At 42.6% G+C, this 25,777-nt stretch overlaps 1 protein-coding gene across 1 annotated transcript in view; it reads right to left on the bottom strand.

Moving 5' to 3' along the window:
* CUBN (cubilin) overlaps positions 1-25,777 on the bottom strand; it is a 271,724-nt gene that overhangs the window by 135,030 nt on the left and 110,917 nt on the right. Inside the window, exons 30-32 of the mRNA XM_060292217.1 lie at positions 17,267-17,448; positions 12,426-12,600; positions 10,826-10,995 (exon numbers count right to left, since the gene is read on the bottom strand). Coding sequence (XP_060148200.1) covers positions 10,826-10,995; positions 12,426-12,600; positions 17,267-17,448 — 527 coding nt within the window. The remainder of the gene's footprint in view (positions 1-10,825; positions 10,996-12,425; positions 12,601-17,266; positions 17,449-25,777) is intronic.

The raw sequence follows: 25,777 nt of genomic DNA, 5'->3' as shown, positions 1-25,777 counted from the left end.
TGGGACTTCATGCTGTCTTGCCTAGGTCACCAAAGGAGCCTAAAACTTCCCCTGCCTGAATTTGTGTCCCCCTTTAATTCAGTCTCCAAACAACTACCCCTGAGCAAGGAGCTTTCTAAAATGTAAAATCCAATACAAAAGGAAGGCAGAGTGTCCCGATCCATTTTAAAACTGTACTGAATAAAGACGAGCCATCACGGATGCCTTGCTCAGAACCAAGAAGAGTGGCTGATAGGGGTGCGGCGAGTAGCCCCTCCCCCAGGGTCAAAGCCCTGGTGATGGAGTGACTCATGGTCCCCTCGCTGAAACACTCATCACTCACAGGCCAAAGCACATGATGAAGGGGGAAAACGGATATTAGCTTCCTCAGTAATGTTTGTATTTTCATTTCTAGAAACTGGAATATATTCCCTCAGATCGTTGGAGAGTAGGAGGTGGGAAAATATTCCTACTGTCTTCTTCTTTTACTAAGTTTCATCTTGCTCAGGGAGAAAATAAACCAACTATATGTGTGGGTTAAAATGAGTATAAACTGGAGTAAGAAGAAAGCATTTCAATTCAAAAACAAAACACACAGCATGTTTTACATTCCCCAAAGTATGCCAATGCTTCACCTTAACTTCAGAGCTAAGCTTTCCATGCAAACAAATTATAAACGTATATGAACTTGCTTTTCTTTTCATTTTCTGCACTATCACTTTTTTCCTTCTTAACTCACTTGTGAATCTTCTAGAAGGTATCAAAATAAGCCACTTCTGAAGTGAAAAGAATTTAATGAGATGATATAGCGAAGAGTGTGTGAAAATTTTTATAATATATTATTTAAGATTAAAAAAAATGCTTTAAGATAAAATAAGCCTGTTCACAAACTAATCATGATAGCAATGAACTAAGGATTATGGATCCAGGTCTGTGTACCTAAGGTTCACAATTTTCAAAAAGATAAGTTTAGACCTTTAACATAGTATAGTAGTAATAGAAACAGTAATAGTAGTAATAGAAACACCAGGAGCAGCAGCTAACACTTATCTGTACCAGACACTGTGATTAATGCTTTAAGCATATTTTTTAAAATTCCACCTTTCTTTCTTTTTTTTTAACATCTTTATTGAAGTATAATTGCTTTACAATGGTGTGTTAGTTTCTGCCGTATAACAAAGTGAATCAGCTATACATATACATATATCCCCATATCCCTTCCCTCTTGCGTCTCCCTCCCACCCTCCCTATCCCACCCCTCTAGGTGGTCACAAAGTACCGAGCTGAACCCCTGTGCTATGCGGCTGCTTCCCACTAGCTATCTATTTTACGTTTGGTAGTGTATATATATGTCCATGCCACTCTCTCACTTCGTCCCAGTTTACCCTTCCCCCTCCCCGTGTCCTCAAGTCCATTCTCTAGTAGGTCTGCGTCTTTATTCCTGTCCTGCCCCTAGGTTCTTCAGAACCATTTTCTTTTAAGATTCCATATATATGTGTTAGATATGGTATTTGTTTTTCTCTTTCTGACTTACTTCACTCTGTATGACAGACTCTAGGTCCATCCACCTCACTACAAATAACTCAATTTCGTTTCCTTTTATGGCTGAGTAATATTCCATTGTATATATGTGCCACATCTTCTTTATCCATTCATCTGTCGATGGACACTTAGGTTGCTTCCATGTCCTGGCTATTGTAAATAGAGCTGCAATGAACATTGTGGTACATGTGTCTTTTTGAATTACGGTTTTCTCAGGGTATATGCCCAGTAGTGGGATTGCTGGGTTGTATGGTAGTTCTATTTTGAGTTTTCTAAGGAACCTCCATACTGTTCTCCATAGTGGCTGTTATCAATTTCCATTCCCACCAACAGTGCAAGAGGGTTCCCTTTTCTCCACACCCTCTCCAGCATTTATTCTTTGTAGATTTTTTGATGATGGCCATTCCGACTGGTGTGAGGTGACACCTCACTGTGCTTTTGATTTACATTTCTCTAATGATTAGTGATGTTGAGCATCCTTTCATGTGTTTGTTGGCCACCTGTATATCTTCTTTGGAGAAATGTCTATTTAGGTTTTCTGCCCATTTTTGGATTGGGTTGTTTGTTTTTTTGTTATTGAGCTGCATGAGCTGCTTATAAATTTTGGAGATTAATCCTTTGTCAGTTGTTTCATTTGCAAATATTTTCTCCCATTCTGAGGGTTGTCTTTTCATCTCGTTTAGGGTTTCCTTTGCTGTGCAAAAGCTTTGAAGTTTCATTAGGTGTTTATTTTTGGTTTTATTTCCATTTCTCTAGGAGGTGGGTCAGAAAGGATCTTGCTGTGATTGATGTCATAGAGTGTTCTGCCTATGTTTTCCTCTAAGAGTTTGATAGTGTCTGGCCTTACATTTAGGTCTTTAAAAAAGTTCCATCTTTCTTACAATTCCTTTTTGCAGCTGGTAGAAGTGAGGCACAGAAGACATAAGTCACTGTTCACAGTCACACACTGGGTAGTGTGGAGCCAGCATGTGAACCCCATCCGTCTGGCCTCTGATCAATTATCATTAAAACAACCAAAAAGATAAAATCAAGTTTTCTTCACTGACAATAGAATACTGGGAGATCATGATTCCAGGAAGCTAGTGACATGTCCGTCGTCATCTGGAAAGAAAATCCGGGGAAACAGAGTGGAAGTCACCTCTCTCTTCTTCAGACTTGCAAGCAAGCATCCTCAGTGGCCTTTCAGAAAGTCTTATTTGGGGCCCTTGTGGATTTTGGAGTGGCTGGCACCTGTCATGCATTCCACCCCACTGTACACGCACGGGATTCCCAGCGTGCTAACTGAGCCGGCTGGAACAAAGCGGGCACAGTGCCCAGGACCAATCACTAACCCTAACACCCAACTCCCCGATTCCTAACTCGGCTCTAGTCTTGGATCCAGATGTACGTCCACTCCTTGTCCTTTCCTGGTCTAACCACAGTCTCATTAGACCAGCATGGCGTCTTTGCTCACCTCGCCCCTGGCCTTATTGGCTTTCAACCTGGTCTTTCCCCTTTACTTCATTTTTAATTCATTCTCGCAACACGTGTCTACTGCTTGGATTGCCTTGAAGTGTATCGGGGTCAAGACATGTGGTGGATAAGATCTCAGGGCAGAGAAGACATCATTCACGTCAGGCTGCCAAGTCCGTCTGGAGCATGAGAGTCCGTGAAATGCATTCACGTGTGGCAAACGGGAGGAGGGCAGCATAGCTGCTAATGGAGCCCCCGTGTTGGAACGGTAATTGCAGGCGGAGGAAATACTAAGTGACAGGGAGCGCACCCCACCAGGAAATTATCCAAGCTGTTAAAGTCATAAATTTAGGTAAGGAAGGAAAGGGAAGTACTGCTCATTAGAGCAGCTTTTCTTGGGGGTGGAGGGCGGAGGGTGGAGGACGCATCGGTTTCCTCCGTCAGTGATATTTTCCAGCAACGGGCCTCTGAAATTAAATCCCCAGTTCACAGCACACATCTCGTGTCGGGACTCTTGTCACTCCTGTTTCTTTGTTCTACAGGGTGGCACTCCAGTTCCAAATTTTACAGGAGACAAGAAACTCTCATAATTTGCAGTTGTTGCAAGCAGGGACCCAAAAATTACTGGAAACGTTGGTATGAAAAGAAATCCAAGAAGTTCATTTTATTTTCATGAATAAACATACATTTAAGGAGATTCTGAGCTGAAAGAGAAACAAAGCTTGTGTCCGCAGATTACGGACAGCGGCTCCAAGTCAATGATTCTTTGCTCTGGGGATGGAAAGTATCAGCGTGGCTTTTGGTAACTAACTTGGCACCGGAAGGCCAAATGGCTAGGGGTTACCAAAAGCAAGCCACAAAATAAAACATTTAGAAGAGATTACCGGAGATCTTCCTCAAGTATCAAACGGAAGGTAAACTTTCTGTGGTGAGAAGTAAAGGAAAAAGGGAAGATATGAGAGGGAGAGAGAAAGAGAGGGAAAGAGACTGGTTTCTGTCATGGATCTATTTGTAAAACAGTACATATTTAAAGAAGAACTGTTTAACAATTGTTTCTTTGAAGTACTGACTTCTATTATTCCTGGGTCTATTTGCTCAGGTTTGGAAATGATCAATGTTTTAAAAGGAAACACATCATAGGTAGTGTCTTAAAAAAATAAAACGAAATACGGATACTGTGTTTTACGTTTGCCCTGTCCCACCCTGTGCCTTGCTGACAGATAGTGTGAACAACGGGCACTGCAGCTCTGGCGTGGGGGGAATCTGGTTTTCTTCCGTTCAAATCCAACACTTTGCTTTCCTTCTCCTAGAGCAGCACGAAGAGCTTCAGAAAGAAGACCGTGACTCACGATGTGCCTGTTTTTTTGTAGCAGGGCCTGTAGCCCTAGTGGATACTTTCTCCAGATGAGAGGCTGGACCAGGACTGTGGTCTGCTTCCTTTTATCTGTTTCTCACTGATTCTCACCAGGCAGACATTCCATTGTGCTGAGCAAAGAGGATGTGGAAATCAGAGGCCCGGGGTCTCTGGGGGCCAGTCGTGCCGCTGATCTGATTTCTCTCTTCCCCTCTCACACTGGGCTACAACCCGCATTTCTAGATCAATAAGAGCTCGCAGAGCTATGTGAATTTAAGGCTCAGGAAAGAGCCTGTAATTAAGCAATTAGGCTGTCAGTTGGAGGTCACTTTAATACTAGGCCTTCGTGAAATGAAACCTAATGGAGCCGTTTTCATGCTGACCATACAAGTTCTGTGCAGCCCGTGGGTCCCGCTGCTGCCGTAGCAAGCAGCAGTCACAGTGTGTCCTTCAGGAGAGCCAGAGGTTAACGACGCTAGCCACTCACAGGGACTGAGCAAAAAGTGCACACGTATTACCAAATTAGTTGAAACCTGAGTGTAAATTGAGCTTTCTGATGAGTTCCAGATGATGCCATCACCACTTCAAAAGCAGTCAGAAAAATCTAGTTTCTCTCTTTTTTTATTACAGCAGCATGAAATTCTAGAAAACATGCTTCTGCGATGTTATCTAAGTTCTCATGTGGCTCAAAATACTGAGATCGAATATCAATAATCATGCCAGGGAGTAAAGTCCACTCAACCCACTCCCCAATGAGCCGTCTGCAGTTCTCCACTGAAGGCTGGGATGGCTTTCTCTGGCATATGCACACATATCTTCCTAACACTATTCCCTGCATCCTGTCCTACTCCTTACAAATAATTCTGAGAGATGGCTGGGTCTCTAATGGGACTCTGCAATCTAAACTGATAGAGGAGGTTTAAAACCCTGATGGCTGGTCCTATCCAAGCACAATTTACCTTGGTATTGAATAATACACTTGAGCTCTATTAAAAATCCCATGAACACAAACATTACCTGGCAGCAGCATTGGCAGCTGAATGTTTTTCTCTTTGCTACTGACTCTGTCTAAGTAGCAGGACCGAGAAATTAACTTGAATGTCTCCAAAATGAATGACTGGCTTTGTATGAACTTAAACTGCAGAGATCTTATGTAAGATACTAGATTTTCGGGGGCATTTCGCATCCAGTGTCCATCCAGCTATAAAGATAGATGGCTGGTGCCTCAACGCCTGCCTTCATGAACCCCTGGACAGCGAACTCTAAATTGGAGCCAAGCTCCCAGCCTCGCCAGTGCATTGCCTGCCTGTTTCTAAACCTCTGCAGACCTCCATCCCCATGACTGGGTCCACTTGGCAACCGTACACAGCAGATCTCCACCCCAACTTATGCGAACAGTCCTTTTTCACATTTCTTTATCTTTTAGTAAAGGTGAGTTACAAATTGTACAAACAAAAACGACTTAGCTTGTATATGACTTATGCAACTTTCAATATAAAGACATTTGCAAATCAGAAAAGGAAACTTATGGTTGGCCATGGGTTCAAATTTCTCATTCTGAAAATATGAAATTTATAAAACCAATCTGGCCCTTCCTCAGGTCTCTGCCCTGATAACATGGCTTCATCATTTACTCCATTGATCTCTTACACTCAGCTGCTCTTCTGTCACCAGCACCCTGCTCTCCTGGCATGCTTAAGCTTCTTCACCACTAAAACAAATAATAATAACAACTTCCCTTCGATCTTGACTTATCACAGGTTATGGCCCTTTATCCCTCTATACCATCCACTTTCATAATTCTGGGGAAAAGCTGAGAAGCTCCTGTATGTCCTAACCCATCGTGATCTGGAGTCTTCCAGTACTACCCACACCAGTCCTGCTTCTTACAAGGTCATCAAAGACTGAATCTGGTGGCTTCATTTCAGCTTCATCTGCTGGATTTGACACCTTTGCCCACCCACTCTTAAAACTGACTTCTCTGTTGGTTTCTATGCTACCATTCTCTTCTGCTTCTCCACCCATCTCCTTGAGTACCCTGCAGTCTCCTTGTCCTTTGTTTCTCCATCTTCCGCCTAAATGGTGATTTAGGGCCAAGAGTTTACTTGGCCCTTTTCTCTTTACAAAATACTCATATATAGGATTCCAACTACTTCTGTGGTTTTAACTACCAACCAAGTATACAGAAATTATCCTCAAGTGGATTTGTCCAGCTCAGACCCCATCCTGAGCACTGAACCCGTCTGTTGAACTCTATAAGGGACGCAGTGTAGACCTTCAAACTCAAGTTTCCAAGTCAATCTGAGTACTCTGTCCCTTTAGTACTCTCTTAGTCAATGGCATTATTATTTACCCATTCTTCAAGCAAATCATCTTAACCCCTGCATCTCTATCACCCCTCCCCCTGACCCTCCACGGTGTAATTAGCCCCTAGGTTTCGGTGGCTACACCAACATGAGCTTGCCAGTACATCCTTTCTCTCCACTCCGAAGGCCACTGCCCAGGGTTTTTCCATAGCTCTCCAATCAGCCTTTATACCATCCTTCTCTTTCTCTGACGAACCTAGCCTCACAGGGCTGCTGTTATTATCATAAAACACAGTTTTGAGTACATTACAGAAAACGTTCATCAACTCCCCAACTGGCTATAGGATAATTTCAAATTCTTCACAGAGCACAAGAGTTTGTCCAGTTCAGATGTTTTCTATAGACCCTGGGTCTCCACACGCTCCCCAGCACAGAGCTACAGCCCAAATGTCTGCGCACGCTCGCGCTTCTGTACACAATCTACCCTGTTCTCTCCCCAGAGCTTCCTCCCCTGGCTTCTGTGCCACATGTCTACTAGTGAAATTCTGCCACGTAAATGTCATCTTTGGTGTGAAACCTGCTCTGGCTTCCAGGCCCAAATGAATCACTCCTGTTTCCTCGTGATCATTATTGCAGTTTATTGAGTCCTGGGTCCACGAAGTGCTTGGCGCTGTGCTAGCAGAAAGGTTCATAAACAGGGTCTTCTTTTACTGAAGACCCGGAGGCCCAGCACCCTAAGCTGGTTGTTCGTCCTCGTATTCCACAGCACCTCCTCCACCACTGCCCCTGGAACAGGCCTCTCTGGGGACGCTCACCGTCAGTGTCATTGTGACTAGGGGCTGGTACGAATGGGGGGCTTCCTATGTGACAAGCACGTCACCGACATGACCTCCAGTAACCCAACAACAAATCTGACACAGATACTCTTACTGTCCCCATTTCACAATTAAGGAAACCAAAGCTGAAAGATTCGCTTTCTCCCAGGCGACTCAACCAGCAAATGGCAGAATTCAGGCTCGGCCCCAGGGCCACCCGACCACAGAGTGGATTTCTTAACCACGGCACTGTGGTGACCCACACTGCTGGTGCAGTTCGCTTTTTGAATCCATGTGTTGCTCAAGGGCCTGGCAGCATCTGCTTCTGATACTCGCATCTCCCCGCAGGCGGGGTTACCCCGACTACTTCACACAGGATCCCCTGATCCTGGCAACTTGTTTGGACTGTTACATTTTGTATTTTACCATACTGGGCTCCTCCCGGCACCTGTATGTGGGTTTATGTTCTTATCTCCATGCCTAATGACCAGATTATATTTGAGGTTTTACTTCCTCCTGTCTGTTTCCTCTGGCTACAGTTTGTGAAGTCAAGCCCAGCTGTGTGCTGAGATATGGCACTGGTTACTAGAAAACCCAGTCTGTGTATTTACATCTCATGCAGGTGGAAAATCCTACTCATGACCACAGGAGGGAAATAATGCAGCCATGCTGGGTGTGGCTTTGACCTAGGCTTTGTTTGGTTCACACACCTTTGCATGTTGAATCTTATGGATTAGGGACTTTACCAAAGAGAAGAAACTATACCTGGAACCATACAGACTGGGAGAAAGTGATGGAGAATTGCCCACCAGAGGCAAAACTGTAAGGCAGACAAGCTGTCTCTGGCCCATTCGACCTCCTCTTGAAGTTACCTCTACTGCTTCAATGCTTTATTTCACCTTCATGTTTAAAGGTTATTTTAGGAGAGTACAGAGTTCATGACTGATAGTTATTTTCTTCCTTCAAATTTAAGATACCAACTCTTGTCTTTTCTCCTTCCAGTTTTCACTGTTGAAAAGTCAGCATTCAGCCTGCCACTTCCTAAAAGATAATTTGTTCACCCGCTCACCTACTCTCCTGGATGACTGTAACATTTTTTTCTTTATCTTTTAGATAAAGATTAAAATCTTTAAGTTTTTTCAGATAAGTATGTCTTTCCATTTACCTTGCTTGGCTGTATACAGGGTCCCTTGGGATTCTTGTGTTTGTAAATTGATGTCTCTCATCAGTTTGGGAAAAGTCTTAGTCATCAGCTCTTCGAATATTGTTCCTGCTCCATTTATACATGTATGTTACATCTTTTATACGTGTCCTATATTTGTCTTAATCTCCCTTCTGTATTTTTCATCCTTTTGTTTTGTTTTGTTTTGTTTTTTTCTGGATAGATTCTTCTGATATCTTCCAATTCATTTGTTCTCTCATCTCTGTCTAATTTGCCTAATATACAAAAAACAAACAAGCAAAACACCCCAAATCCTTCCACTGAGATATTAATTTCAGCTTCTGTGTTTATCCACTTTAAATTTTTCAGCTTTAAAAAAATATATATTTGCAATGTCACTTTTTATGATTTGCAGTCCTTGCTGAAAGTTTTAATTTTGACTTTTATCTCCATAAGCTTAGTAACCATAGTTGTTTACTAACCCGTGCCTATCAGTGTTTATTTCCATTGTCTGTTATTCATGCTATAGCTCATTTATGTTGCACTTCTCCTCCTATATATAAATATCTTTCATAGTGTGCTTGCTGTTGCATATGAAAATTATTGGTAGAAGTGAGATCTGGGATGATTTCATCTCCCTTTGAAGAAGAGTTTAAATTGCTTTGGCCAGATGTCCAAGGCCTAGATGCATTAGCAAGGCAAGGTTCCTCTCATTATTCCATGGCTGGAGATTTAGGGAGGCCACTCAGATGAATCGACGCTTGGATGCGGTCTTCCTGAAAGCTGCTACTTTCACTTTACCTAGGATTCAGGAGAGTTTACCAGGACCCACACCCTACTCAGGTCCTGGACTCAAACTTTGCTCCTCTTTGCCCTGAAAGGCTCTGAGAAGCGCCACTCCTTCTGGATCGGCAAATGCCCCACGGGCAAAAGCAATTCCAAGTACCAAGCTCACATCTCTCTTGGATATTAACTCAGAAATTTCACACTACCTTGTGAGTTCCTTGTTGCATTTAGGAAAGTGTTGTAAAATATCATCCGAAGTTTTAAAATCGTCTTTGTCAGGAGAGTTACCGTCATGGAAAGTGGATGCCCCACAACTTAAGTTTGGTGTAGGACATATTGCTCTGCCAATTTAGACTCCGAAGACTCATGTTAAAAGGTTAATACAGAACCATAAATCAACTGAACTTTTAAGTAGATTAATGATTTAATCTTGTAAAACAATACTTGAAATCATACTGTTAGCCTGGACTACTTTGAAAATTATGAAACAACTTTTGAATTTTCCTGAGTTAAGTTTGAAAGCTAGCCAGTTGGAATTTGTATAAGAAACGGTCAGGAAACTAAAAGAGAAAGATCCATTAGCCAAGAGGATCTGGTTTATATTTCAATGAAATATCTCTAAATACAAATGAAAGATGGAAAACCTTGTGTTAAAAAAAAAATCAAGTAACCAAAAAAATTAAAGACAAAAAGAAAATTTTGCAATACAACCTCATTCACTCTTACATTAAACATATAGCATTAGTTTCAGGTGAAAATGTATTAAAGCTGTTGGTAGTGATGGAAACTTTTTGTCATTGAACCAACTCACAGTCATATCCCTTTTCCTCCACCCCTTGTCTCCCCATCTAGTCTGTTCTATCAGACACTGATCTGTTCAAGTAGCAGATCAAGATATCCTGATCTCAAGAAAAGTAGAACCCTGTGAGAACCCCTAGAGAGTTAACAATAATTGATTTAAAGTGGTTATGATAAATCCATTATCATAATCCACTAAACTTTCCTAATCTCTTTTGCAACCACTTCTGGCCAATGATCTGTAAGGGGGCTTCTGTAAAAATTTTGCATTCTTGATTTTAAAAAAATACAAAATAGAAACAACTAACACTATTCCTTCCCGTCTTCTTCAGATCTGAACTTAGGATGTTCCGAACTGCTGCAGCCATATTTGGACCATGAGGTAACAACCACAAAATGAAAAGCCAATTCACTAAGAATGGTAGAGCAGAGACTGAGTTGCTAAACAAACCTCCTGGTTTATATTTAGGTAAAAAATAAATGTCCTTATATTTTAAGTTGCTAATACTTGAGTTTCCCATGATTTGACACAGAAAACATTCATGACTAATACATCCACTAAACATGCTCTTATGGCAGTGTTTTGACCCAGGTTTGACTGGAGACAATGCTTGAGATTTGTGTCACTTACCATAATACAAGAGTCCTGAGGTTCAAGGTCAAAGTCAGTGAAGTTCAAGAGAACACGGTGATGTTTTTCCACCTGAATGACCCACGTACACTCAGTGTTGCTCCTATAAGGACTGGGGTAATTTGGAGAATGAATCTCTCCACTGGGAGCTTGGAAAATGCCACCACAACCTGTAGATGGGAGACCCAATTCAATAATGAGAGGAATCCCTGATGCACAAAACTTGACACCGTTACCCGGGAGCACAGAACGATATGCTATTTTGTTTGACCACCATTTTTATGTAGTCTGTGCTAAACATCCTGAAGAACCGAATTTTCGCCATTAATTCAGGCATCCCAACAAAATGAAGAAGTATGCCTAGGAAAAGGCTTCAAATACTTCAAATACTGATGTCAAAGGTTATTTTAAAAATACTGAAAAATAATGCAAATAAAATCATATTTTCACAAAGCCATGAAATGCCTCTTCATTGTTCTCTAAAAATATAACATACTGTAAGAATAACACATCTCCTTCTAAGAATTTTGATAATTCAGTAGTGTACGCTTCTATAAATTATTTAACATCTGTCTTTTAAAATTTAATATTCTGGACATTGTACAGTCATTCAGTTTTTTTAATTCCTATGATGTAATCAAATATCTATCAATGTCTAACTCTATGACTCATCATTTCTTGGGTTTATGATAATATAAACTAATAATGGGAAAATTCAGTATTATTTTCTGATAATTGAGAATCATTTTTAGGTAATCTAAACACCATGTAAATATAATTTTCATTAAATTCATGCACCATTAACTTTAGGAAAGCTCTAGTATACTTACTATATCACCTTTGGCCTACAGAAGTGGGGCCGTAAGGCAGCCTGGAGTCATGTCTTCACTTTGGCATTTTTTAGCTGTGTGACTTTGGACAGGCCACTAACTACTCTAAGCTTCCATTTCTTCATCAGTAAGATAAGGACAAGAAATAACCTTCCCTCAGAGGGTGGTTGTGAGGATTAAATGAGAGAGTCTTTGTAGACTAGTTAGAAAAATGCCTGACACACAGTAAGCGTTCAATAAACATTGCTATTATTAGTAGCTGTATAGATTAACATCTGCTGAAAGATTTTGTGCATTAATACTTTATTTTTAAAACTCTGCAACAGGTAATTTATTTAGACAGCCTAAGATCTTGGGCAGAAAGTCAGTATATGACAAAAGGTAATAATTGCTTGAAATTCACAAATTTAACATTTGCAGTTTGGGTATTTGCCAAGCATCCACATGTGTGGCATAAAGTAATTTAGCGCTTTGTTGATGCCCAAATTGAGGCTGGTGAACAGGCAGAAGTCCCTTGGACAGAAAGCGAGTCTGACCAACCACCCTGCTCCTGCTTTCAGCATGGATGTGCACACTTGCATGGGCTGGTTTTCACATACGAGGTGACTCTTTGCAAGTTAAACTCTCCTTCTCAGGGAAGCATATGTGCCATTAGAGAAGTCACAGAGCTGTGACGGAGGATGTAGCCATCACATCGCTCTCTAAACACTTCATGAAGTTTAACGAGGGCCCAGCTTAAGGATTTTGAGACAGCTCGTAGGTTCACCCACCTCCAGGGACCGCTCTCCATGAGATGTTGAAGCCTCTCCCATTTATGGACCAGTCAGTCTTGAATCGGATTGCCAGCTCACTTCCAGTGCTGGAGACCTGCATGGGATTCTCAGACGATCTTTGCACACACAGCTGGGCTATCCTGGGAGAGTGGAAATCAGGGCCTCCATAGATCTATGATGGGACGGAGAAAAAAAGAACTTGAGAGAGAGATTTAAGCAATTACAAGCCTTCCGCTGATTCCCCTTTAGCACCAGCGTTTGGATCCTATTATCAGCAGAGATTGAAATCTCAGCCTCCCCATGTGGGGGCACACTGTAAACTTGAGCTGGATTTTCCAAGGCACTCCCTCTGCCCTCGTAACACACAAGTTCAACTGCCCATGAAATGCCTGCGTGTCCCCTCAGCCGGAGCTGCAGAGCTGAACTGAGTAGATTACCCCAGACTCTCCCCTATCTCCCCTTCCCCTCTTCCAAGTCCACATAGGATCCCCTGCTTTCGTTGGCAGAGGCCTGTGGCAGATAATCCAGTATCAGGGCTGATTTTCTAACTCTTCTAGGCGCATAGGAATACCCTTAGCATAAAGCTATTTTGTTGGTTCACTGAAGGCTACTGATCACTGCTACATTTTTAGGATTTTCCACTTTGCAACCCGAATGCTTTACAAGGTTAGGCATTTAATATGATATTTTTGCCCCTTCAGGGGGAGTGAAAATGTAACCTCTATCAGTGTGTTCTGCGGCATCCTCAGGGAGGGAGTCCTACAGGCCCCTCTGTACCTTCTCCTGGCACAGACGCTCACAGGAGCAAGATGGAGAGCGTTCACCTTCTGCTCAGGAATCGCCCTGGACTCTGCCCCGCTAGGTCCATCTCACTTGTCCCGAGATCTCCTAGGCTGCTGCAATTTGCAACTATCTGGCTGGATGCAATACCCCGGCGACACATTCCTCGTGGCAACTGTCCCCTGGATCTCACGTCCAGCATCTTGCAGGAGGTCTGGCCCAGCCCACGGGGGCCTCCAGGATGCCTCACACACAGGCTTCTCAAGGGCCCCTTGGATAACCCGTGTGCGGGGGTGTGGGGGGAAGATAAGAATCCCACAGAAGGTGTAGACCCCCGACCGTCAATCTCGCCACACTTGCGTCAGTGCAAGAACGACCAGTTTGGTGACAGTTCTCAGGCACACTGGCATCTGTGCCCTTCCCCGCTCCCGGCTGGAACCGGACCCGGGAAAGGTGGCCCAGTGGGTGCGAGTGGTGCCCTCTCCACCCTGACCTGCGCCCTCTCCCACCCGAGCATCTCCCTAGCCTGAGGCCCTGAGCCCCTGCCCCCCACCCCCCCCCCCCACCCCAGGGCGGCTGCCGACTGATGACTGATGTGGACCTCACTCAAGTGTCCTCCGGGGAGGGAGAGCAAGAACAAGCAGCCTACTTTCGGTGAGGAGTGTGTGATTTGAATCCATAATGATTTCTTTGTCTGATTAATTCCCCCAGCCATGCGGGAAAGGCCGAAATGAATGAAACCACTGTTCCGGGAGGGCCGAGTGCAAGGGCTGTAATTGCAAAGGAATGAAGCGAGCCAACCGCTTCGAGCTGATTTTCACCTGGAAGAGCTCTGTTTGTGTGAGGCCCCCAAGTCCCATCAGAGGCAGGACTGGAGGAAGAGCCCTGTGTGGCCCTTCCCATGTACACATATGCAAATGGCACAAACCAGGCTGCTTCTGGTTTAGCACCCTTGAGATTCCCCTGCCCCCGGGCCTGGGGTGGAGCTCAGAGCCTGAAACCCACAGCCTGGGGCCCCAGTCGCCCACCCCGCGAGCAGCACGTATTTGGACAGAACGCTGAGCGCAAGCGTTTAGTTCTAACAAAGAAAACTTGCACGTCAGCAAAATATTCTGGTCTCCCTGCTCAGGGTCCCCTTGAGATCGCAAACAAAGCGGGTATGAGTCGGCGGGCCTAGAGCCTCCAGAAGAGTAAACACTGCCGCTTTTGACGTTCTTTGCTTTCCCTCCACAAAGACAGCGGGGGAGAGACCAGGGGAGGCTGACTGCCCGCACCAGGCAACCGTCTGGGTCTCCTGCGTCGAGGACTGGCTTCCCTTTTCTGCTCTGTGCTGTTCAGGCTCCTTTCTCAAGGACTGAAGTGAAATCAGCCAGCGTTTCTCTCACTCAAACAATAGAATGGTACTTTCCGCTTCCACAAATTAAAACCAATAGTTAGCACATGACTCTTCAAAAGAGGAAAAAGATGGAAAGAATTTCAGGGTGTGCTTCGTTGGATTACAGCATATGACTCAACTTTGTGGGGAAAAGAATTGGTCTGATGATCAGAGATTAAAAAATGTGTTTTTAGCCAATGCTCAGGATATAGAACATTTCAAAGCCTATGGTTTTAATCTGTTTTGAACAGTTCTTTCTGCTCTGTTAGCTCCATTTACTGTTACAATCAAGTCAGCATTCCAGGGTTATGAGTAACCAAACGGCTGTTGCCTGATGCAGCTGGCCACCCTCCGGACACCTGCTTTTTGAGAGAAAAATAGATGGGCTCTTGGTTAGATCAGGTGAAACTCAGGTAAACTGGATATCTGGAGACAGTGAGGCCCTACTGGGCTCAGAGCAGGACGGGCTGATGAACAAACAGGACGGGGACAGATGGGTAGAGAAAGTCAGCGATGTTTCCAGGCCACACACCCACCTGGGGTAAAATATTGTGAAACCTGTTGTTAACATGTTATCGGCGTCCACGTGATAGGGATGGAAAAAAATCATTTTATTGTCATTAACCCAAATTGATGAAAGCACCTTCTTGAGTATTTGCAGAGACGTCCAACAAGGTTTGGAGGGAAAAAGTCAGGGGGTTAACTCACTTCAGCCTTAAGAAAAAAACTTGCCCAAATATTTAAGGGCTTCAATATATTCCCTCAAACCCTGGTTGGATGGGACACGGGAGCCCACCTTGTCCTGACACAGATAAGCCCCAAGCAGACCGCAGCCTCTTCTCACGGTCCTTTCTGTGCAGGACCCTGTCTGAACGCTGCTGCCCAGAGGCCTTGAGCTGCCCCTCTGTCCCCAAGGCTGCTCACAGGGAACAGGCCTGCTCTTTGCTCTCTCACGTAATGGGTGGGACAAAACCAAAGCACAATGAACCCTATTTACATGTTGCCAAGTAGGCAACGATCACACGAGCTTTGCAATATGAAAACGAAGGGTGACGAACGTGTCACGTTACCGTGGAACACTCTGCTGCCAGCCCTCTGTACGGGTTAAGGGTTTTCATGTGACGGAGGAATCTCGCCCGCGGGAGGGAGCATCTCGACATTCCCCACGTGAGCGATATTACTGCTTCACAGTCTGAGCTGCGCGTGAGTTTCGTGAATTTCGGGAGCCACCTTATTCTCTCCTCGGAAGAAACTGGTCCTCTTCTGAGCTGGAGTCACGTCTGGGCAGCCGGACTTACGTGAAGACAGGGTTTGGGTTGAACCCAAGGACTCACCGGCTCTGTCTCCAGTCCCACTTACTGCAGCATCGTCCTTCTTTGCAGACTCGAGCTGCTCAATGTGACTCCTAGTGACGCTGCGTCTACTCAGTGAGGACAGGATTTGAGAACCCCATTTCTTTTCAAGGAGACAACTTGGTTTGTAATTAAATAAGGCTTTTAGTTTTAAAGTTTCCTATACAGGCCTGTCAACAAGGCGCTCCTTTCAGTATCTTGCACGCTGCCCACATCTGTCCTTCTACACTGGCTGACGTGGCGTGTGCGGCGGGGATGGATTCAGTTCTCAGCTTCTCCACTCACTATCCTTATGGTTGTGGAAAAACCCAGCAATCTTTTTGAGCCTCCGTTCTGACAACAGTGAAGTGGGGAGCGGTAAAATCCCCCTCTCACCTCACAGGACTCGTTAACATTCAAATGGGAAAATGGATGCTGAAATCCCTTTGCCAATCACCATAAACGTACATTATCACTGCACAATTGGAGATGTGACACTTTCATTTATCCCACAAATATATATCAAGTGTTTACTATTTGCCAAGTGCTCTATGGCTCTGGGGGTATAGCAGTGAAACAAAACAAAACAGAACAAAAACACACCAATACCCAGCCTTCGTGGACTTTAAGCTCTACTAGATACAGAACCTTGTCATGAGGCAGTCCCTATCGCTGTGGCGATAGGAATTTCATGTGTACTTGGAAATCATCTGATGACTAGATTCCTGCAACAAACAGCTGATTATAACCGATTCTCAAGGGCCATCTTAATTACCCAAGATAAAGCCATTGCAGCAGTGTTGGAAAAGTTGCAGCCCTTTCCTCAGCTCCCTGCCCTGTCCTACCCCGAGTACCCACGTCTTCTTTACACTCTGCCGCCCACTGCCTTTCCCAAGGGAGCTTTCTGGAAGTGTGGGGCACTGATGATACCAGGTTCCATCAGTGGGGACGGGAGTTGGGGGACCAATGCCTTGTGTCCTTAAAGGGATGGTTCTGAGAAGCAGACCTCATAGGACCTCGGGGGTTGCAGCAGGATTAAGCCCACGTCGCCCACAGGGGCTCCCTTCCTTGGCTCTCTCTCCTCAGCCTCCCCCCATGGTTCCCTCCCTTCTGCCGCCTGGTACCACCTTCTAATTACACCCAGCCATTCGGGCACTGCTTTTAGGGAAAGCCAAACTGAGATATTAACCCCATTTGTCTGCAAGCATCATTCACCAAGGGCGGATACTCATCGAAACGTCTAAGAATAGAACCCTGCTGGCTCCTGGAAAGAATTCAGGGTTTTCTGCAGAGTGATGTCCAGTTCTAGCCCCCAAATCCTGTAACGTGCGGAAAACCATCTAATTTCCTACCTCCAGGACGTCGAAGGTGCAGCTTGCGTGATACTCCACATCAAAGTCATGGATGGTGAGCTGAACGCTGCTCCCAGGGGCGGTGTGAATGTACCAGATACACTCCTTGTTGGCAGGGTACCTGTTAGGGTAGCCAGGGCTACTGAAGGAGCCCGTGTCCCCAGACAACTCTCCACCACAACCTGTGAAAAGAGCAAGGTTCAGTCAGTTCCAAGAGGGCATCGGCCACTGGGAAAAAGTCAAAAAGCCAGCTACGCAAAACATAACTCAAAATGCACAATGCCTAGCTTAGGAGAGAAATTATAAAGTCATAATAAAGTTATAATGATCAGTTATAAAACAATGAGAAAAAACCATGGCTACAGCTTATTAAATTCACTCTTTAAAAAAATTCATTATATCATTTGGGGCGATAATTCTCAGCTCTTATGCTCACCACATCAAACCTTTGGTAATATTTTCAAGACGTCAACCTAATTTTTAGATCTTCTTCGTTACATACAGGTAAGAATTTCCTGGCAGGAAGTACAATAGACTGCATGCGCAGTCGACACCAGGTCGCTTGGTCTTCAGTTTCCTTGTATCTAATGCGTTATTTCTAAGTCCTTTCAGACCTCAGATGTGGAATTCTATGTGCTAAAAATCCTTACCTTTGTATGAGAGACTGTAGAAAATTAAAAAATATATATATATGATATGTCTACAAAAAACCTTCACAGAGATGTTTATAGTAGCCTTATTCTTAACTGCTAGAACTTGGAAGCAACCAAGATGTCCTTCAGGAGCTGAATTAGATAAATAAACTGTGGTCCATTCAGACATGGGATATTATTCAACACTAACAACAAATGGACTATCAAGCCGCAAAAAGACATGGAGGAGGGCTTCCCTGGTGGCGCAGTGGTCGAGAGTCCGCCTGCCGATGCAGGGGACACGGGTTTGTGCCCCGGTCCGGGAAGATCCCACATGCTGTGGAGCGGCTGGGCCCGTGAGCCATGGCCGGTGAGCCTGCGCGTCCGGAGCCTGTGCTCCGCAACAGGAGAGGCCGCCAACAGTGAGAGGCCCGCGTACCGCAAAAAAAAAATAAATAAATAAAAAAAATAAAGTGAATGATAAATAAAAACAACAACAAAAATGATATAGGTCCTGGCCCTGGGAAACGTACATCTAAAAACCAAACAAACAAACAAAAAACTGACGTATCAAACCCAAGCATGGAAAAAGACTCTAGCATGTGTTTTATGAATGTATACATCATGCCTTAGAAAGTAATTAAGGCAAGTCATTATAACAAATAATCAAATGCTACAACACGTGGTACACAGTAAAACACTGCCACTGCCTACTGAGTGCATAGATGCACTTTACCGATAGTTCCTATTTTAACGCTCATAACAACCACACGGATCATTATTATCTGCATTTCTCAAATGAGCAAATCAATGCAAACATAGGTCAAGTGGTTTGTCCAAGGTACCTAAGTCGTGAGGGGTGGAGCCACCCATGCGCAGAATCTCCCGCTATCAACCGATCCGTGCAATCCGGCAATGTGGGGTTCTTAACTACTACACTCCACAGACTCACATAGTTGGTAAGAATTCAGAGATTTCAGAATGGAAAGGGAGAGAAAAATTTCTGGAAGAAGTAAAACTTGAGGAAGGCTCAAATTTTAAAGACAAAATTAGAAAAAAATAAAGATAAAATTAGAAAAAACGATAAATTTTTTTTCTAAAAATTCTAAATTTTTTTCTTTTGTTTTCCAAAAGCAATTTTTGGTGATTAAAAAAAATTGTTTGGGGGCTTCCCTGGTGGTGCAGTGGTTGCGAGTCCACCTGCCGATGCAGGGGACACGGGTTCGTGCCCCGGTCCGGGAGGATCCCACATGCCGCAGAGCGGCTGGGCCCGTGAGCCATGGTCACTGAGCCTGCGCGTCCGGAGCCTGTACTCTGCAACGGGAGAGGCCACAACAGTGAGAGGCCCGTGTACCGCAAAAAAAAAAAAAATTAAAAATTGTTTGCTCTGTTAACCTATCTCCCTTTTCTATTTTCCAGAATATTCTTATCAGTTGGTAAATTCTTCCAAGCACCTTCCCTTACTGAGCGTCAAGTCAGGGCTTCTCATGTTTAAAAATGACAATGCCTCCTCACTCCATTGTGAACGTATGTGCATTTTCACATTAAGACACTAAAGCTGAGGTCATGTCTACTATCCACCTTTGCAAATTTATTTGTCTGTACAGGGAATTAGAAAAAAGTGTTATAAAAGTTCAAAAGAAAGAGTTTTCATACAGAATCTCCACTTAACTGAAAAGAGCTGAGAATTCCAAGAAGAATCCTGATTGTGTAAAGAAATCGGATTCCAGCTCAACACGCTACCATCTTCTTGACTGGCCAGTTTCCTGCTTCCATTTGAAAAACCTCTGTGTTTTCAGACTTTAAATTTGTTGCACAGGACAGCATCTTTCCTATCAAGTTTCTACTCTTATTTCTGGTTAAAGTCCTGCGAAAAAGCTATTTAAAATTAGACGTGTTGACATTGTTTGTAGCCTGTGGTGAATGTTTAAAAAAACGTAAGTGCGTGAAGATTCAAAAATATTTTTCCTACTACAACCATCCATGGAAAACATTCCTGAAGCCAAAATCAGCACAGATTGTATATGTGCTCAGCACCACTGCACAACCCCAGGGGGCACCAGTCACAGTGTATTCCATCAGACGATGCTCCCTGGAGTTGTGCGCCACAGTGGCCCATGGAAAGCATCTCTTACTAAAATACATTATAGGTAAGCAAAGCCAGTCTGTTACCCCCATTTTTTTCAACCTACATTTTCAGCTCCTATGGTTCTTAGTATCAGTTGTATCAAATAAGCAAGCCAATGAAAAAAAAACCTTCGGCAGAAAATAACTTTGTGGTCACATAATATAAAAGAGAACAAGGAAATGGAAGCTTGGATACCTCACCTGCATTTTTATTTAGATTCAGCTCATCAGATAATCTAATTCTTGTTTTAAAATCATAGTCGATTCATCTAAAAGTCTGTATAATATTTTTCCATTGTCTTTTCCAATTGTTTTAGGTTTCCTTGTAAATTCCTTTGCAAATAGCAGGATACTAATACCCTTAACTGAGTTGCTGTAAGCTGGAATGATAATATCAGATTCTTGGCAGTCAATGACGCTTTGAAAAATTACAGTACTTTTTTATTTACCCACTTACAGCTCTGGAGACCCATAGAGTACTTTCCCCTAAGGTTTAAAATAAACATACACAAGGTTTATAAAAAAACAAAGCACAATTTTATTTTTAGGTATGCCATGCTCTTTCCTCATGAATAGCACTTATGTGTGTGTCTCCTAAAGAGAAATTCCAATATTATTAAAAGTGATACCATACTGGGGAAAAATACTGTGTGCTTCTGAGGAGGAGACAAAGAAACTGCTGGAGCTTGAAGACTCTTTGCAGCTTTCTTTTTCTCCTTCATAATCTCACTATCTCTGAAGTTTAATTTACCAAAAGGTAACAACTTTGATTTAACAGTTCACATCAAACGCAAAATAGAACAAATTAATTCAGTGGTATTTTATGGTAAAAACTATAAAGTACTGAAATATAAAGTTAATTCTGATAATTATGGTAGAAATTTAACTCCCTCTATTTCTAAATTTTGAACGACATAAAATAACTTTCCAATTCCCATTCATCCATCCATCCATTCAATCAATATTTACTGAGCATATGCCATAGTACAGGCAGTGCTAGAGAAGCCAGGTATATTTAATGTCCCTGGGGGAAAAAAAATCCATCTGTAGACATAAAAAAAGTGCTATTACCACATGCCCTCCTGCAAATCATTAAATTCTTTTTGCTTTTCCTTCAGTTTGCAAAGAGTAATTTTAATAAGTTTTGATTTGAAAAAAAATAGTGAATTCTATTTTATCTTTCACGTGCTAATTGATGGTAAGTTATAAATAAAAATAAATAAATCATTATGTCGAGTTGCCAAAAGATATTTTAGAATTTGCTAGTTTCAATAGTACAGCGTTGGCATAATTCTCTTTCGATACTAATTTCATTCCACAGATGAGAGACTTTTATCAGCATTTAGGCAGTTATGCTTCACTCTCCTGGGTATCATTTCTTTTTCCTAGATTTGGAAATTCTTTAATAAATGTGTACTTGGTATCAAGCAAAACAAAAATTTATGTCAAAATATATCTTTAAAAAACTGAAAAAATGGGGGGAAGTGTAAGCTGGAACGAAGTGAGAGAGTGGCATGGACATATATACACTACTAAATGTAAAATAGAGAGCTAGTGGGAAGCAGCCACATAGCACAGGGAGATCAGCTCGGTGCTTTGTGACCACCTAGAGGGGTGGGATAGGGAGGATGGGAGGGAGATGCAAGAGGGAGGAGATATGGGGATATATGTATACGTGTAGCAGATTCACTTTGTTATAAAGCAGAAACTAACACACCATTGTAAAGCAATTATACTCCAATAAAGATGTTTAAAAAAACCCAAAAACTGAAAAAATGAATGTCTATTTTTTCTATGCTCTCCTTAAGGGACAAGGGACAACATATTCATAACAAAATTGAGAACATTTCTATTAACCAAAAAAAATGAAATATGTAATGATTTATTTGATAATTTGCTTCATAAATTCAAACTATCTTTTTTTTTTTTTGCGGTACGCGGGCCTCTCACTGCTGTGGCCTCTCCCGTTGCGGAGCACAGGCTCTGGACGCGCAGGCCCAGCGGCCATGGCTCATGGGCCCAGCCGCTCCGCGGCATGTGGGATCCTCCCGGACTGGAGCGTGAACCCGTGTCCCCTACATCGGCAGGCGGACTCCCAACCACTGCGCCACCAGGGAAGCCCAATTCAAGCTATCTTTAGGTTAACAGTGAAACATTAGAATATGAATTTGGAATTGGATAATTATAGATAAAAATGAAAAATAATAAATTCACACCAACAGTTGAGTTTTTAAAATTATAAATGAAAAACAAAAACTATAATTCACAGTAAATAGTAGAGATTTTTAAAGAGTATACAATGTGAATCTTTTGAATTGTATTTATACATCGTTTTCCACTTAATTAGCTGTGAAAAAGAGACTGGTTACAACACAGGAAATGTGACTTGGAACCTATATCAACACATACTGTCCCACTGCCAGTTAAAGGAAATAGCAAGACAGTCCAAAAACTCCTATTGTGTTTAATTCTAGAGGAGAGAAAACATGTTCCAAACGCTGAAATGAATCAAAAGCAAAATAATTTAATTCTGCCTCATCAACAATATCTTGTTTACATTGAATAGCAAAGCTGTTCATTTTCTCTGATTTACTATTTCTGCACCTTGTGTGGTAGAAACAAGTTTTGGTTTTGCTTTATTTTTAATAAACAGTGTGGAATTCAGGGACTTCCCTGGTGGCGCAGTGGTTAAGAATCCACGTGCCAATGCAGGGGACAAGGGTTTGAGCCCTGGTCCGGGAAGATCCCACATGCCGTGGAGTAACTAAGCTCCCGTGCGCCACAGCTATTGAGCCTGCGCTCTAGAGCCCGCGAGCCACAATTACTGACCCCGTGTGCCACAACTACTGAAGCCGGCGCGCCTAGAGCCCGTGCTCCACAACCTCAGTGAGAAGCCCGCGCACCACAACAAAGAGTAGCCCCCACTTGCTGCAACTAGAGAAAGCCCGCACGCAGCAACGAAGACTCAGTGCAGCCAAAAATAAATAAATTTATAAACAAATTTATTATAAATGTATAAATAAATAAATTTATTTTGTGGAATTCAAAAGTCTACTTATTTGGTAAAAGCTGCTTTACCTATGAAGCGGTCCCCAGTGTTTCTGATGTCTAATACTAAAAACCTTTCCACATAAACAAACATCCTAATTTTAATTTCCTAGTAAATTTAAGCTTACTTGGGGCCAGGAAAGAGAAAAACTGTTTGTTTGCTGCACTGTCTCCCTTGGTGTGAGATTCAGGACTTGATGGTCCCTTGTTAAAATACACTTTCTCCTGGGTGAGTCACAGAAGAAAATCTCTTTCTAAATCCAACCGGCTACTTTGGAGATGGAAACAAGGCTTCCAGAAAATCTCAGGTGCCGACATTTTATTTAGAGTAGAAATAATGGTATAGACACACCTGCAAATGAAACAAATGAAACTGTGGAGAAAACACAGTTTAGCAGGCTGTGCAATAAGTTTAAAAAAATCATGTCATTGTCAGTCATGTCTGTGACCTTGGATGAGTGACCAGGGGGTCACAAGAAGGGTAGAAAAGGGAGGACAGACAAGGCTGGAGATGAAAGAAGTTGTATCGACCAAGAGCCAATGGGAAATGACACAGGAGGTGATGGGTAGACTCCCAAGATCCTCGTCATCATCACGTTAACTGTCTGGTTGAATGAATAATCAAATGTAGGAAAACAGAGAAGTTTTCTGCAACTGGGCTTCAGTCACCTAAACAGAGACAATGATTTGGGAAGGCACTTCAGAAGTCTACATGGAGAAAATAATTAAATGATGAAAATACTAACCAAGGAGTAGCATGGAGTGATGAATAAAGAGCTCTGAGGGATACATATTCAGAAGAAATAGAGATAGGGGCTCTTTGCACCAACTGGTAAGAAAAGATTTTCATGGAGGAGACATGATTTCAGAGTTGCAAAACTTTTGGAAATATAATAATATACCAAGTAAAGCATAGGCCATGGCATAAGACAAAACATTCCAGCCCTGGCTATGCTACTCTTTGGATAACTAATTTAACCTTTCTAATCCCCAATGTCTTCATCTGTAACAGTGTTAGTACTCAACCTCATAGGGTTGTGATATAGATTAAATGAAAAGTCCAAAGTAAGGTTTTTAGCTAAGTGTCTTGCATATGACAATCACTCCATATATACTGTGTATTACAACTCAACAGGAGTTTATCCAGATCTGGGATAACACAAGAGAAAGACCTGGAGCTGGAAGAGGAATTACCACACCAGCTAAAGAGCCATCATGACCACCCGATAAGACATAAGAAATCAATTGTTCACGAAGCTACAATAAAGATAGTTCATATCTGTATGGCAGTGCACAGTTGTTCAATGTGCTTCCAATGAGCACATTAATCTTATTTGAAATTCATAACAACTCTGCGAGGTAGGCAAGAGTGATCACATCAGGCCCATTTAGAGATGAGCAGAGTGAGGCTCAAGAAGGCTGCTGGACTTGTAACTCATACAGTGAACGGCGGATCTGGGGCCAACCTCCCCCCGCCAACCCCTCCTGCCCCCAAGCCCCTACTCGCAGTTCTGCCTTCTCTCCGCTATGCCTCGTTGGGCGTTTCAGCCCTAAGGCCCTGGAATGGCAGTGTTGAACACCGCCCTCATTACCGTGCTGTCCATCTACTGAGGAAAAAAGTCACCATAGCAACCAGAAAAAAATAAAGCAAAATGCTTTTCCATTTAATGTGAGACAAATCTGACAAATCTAATATGCTAACATCGTCAGATATCAGCTGAACTGGAATAAAATAATGTCCTGAAGAGAATCATATGTTTTTCAGTTTTAATTAGTTAATCTTTAAACCTTTAGTGCTGGTGACTGACAATCTGATTCTACTTTCCTCCAAGCTCGCAGCCATCAACTGAAAGGAAGCGCTTACGTTATCAGCAGGAAGCACATTGATCTAGGGAACTCACAACAAGAAAGAGTTAAAAGTTGTTGCTTGGTGCTTTGTGACCGCCTGGAGGGGTGGGATAGGGAGGGTGGGAGGGAGGGAGACCCAAGAGGGAAGAGATATGGGAACATATGTATATGTATAACTGATTCACTTTGTTGTAAAGCAGAAACTAACACACCATTGTAAAGCAATTATACCCCAATAAAGATGTTAAAAAAAAAAAGTTACTAAACCTGCTTACTTGTGAAGATAACTTAAATCTTTTCCATATATAAGCAAATAAATAAAATTAATTAAAAAAACAATAAATAAAATTAAATTAAATTAAAAAAAGAACTTTGCTAACACTTTTTCTGGTTTTTTTTTTGTTTGATCTAAAACAAGCAACGAGTTATAAAATTCCAGAACAACAACAACAAAAAGCATAGTCTACGTATGTTCTATCCTCAAGGTTTAGGGTGGCTGTTGATTTTTTGTTTTGTTTTTTGGTTTTAATAAAAGCAAATTAGCAATGAAACAGCTAGATGGAATTAGAAGCTCAAAGTTTTAAAAGCACATTCTGTGTTTCCTGCAATTACAATTGCTCAAACCTCTTGACACTTGGCATTTTCCTGAAACTATGTTCCATAAACCAACAGCACTGGGAGGGCCTGCCCGCTTGGAAGTGACTCTGGGCCAAAGCCCCCTGAGGCTGGAGGAAAAGGAACAGAGAACGGACCCAAACAGGACATCCTCACAGCCTTATCCTCTAATTTTGGAGGGAAATGTCTGAGAGATCAGGGTAAATGTGAAAAAGAAGCTGAAAAGCCAAAGTATAGTAAA

This window comes from Globicephala melas, chromosome 2 (assembly GCF_963455315.2).
Source record: "Globicephala melas chromosome 2, mGloMel1.2, whole genome shotgun sequence".
NCBI classification, from domain to species: Eukaryota; Metazoa; Chordata; class Mammalia; order Artiodactyla; family Delphinidae; genus Globicephala; species Globicephala melas.
The sequence above is the reverse complement of the archived record's forward strand: the minus strand, read 5'-3'. Positions and strand labels throughout refer to the sequence as shown.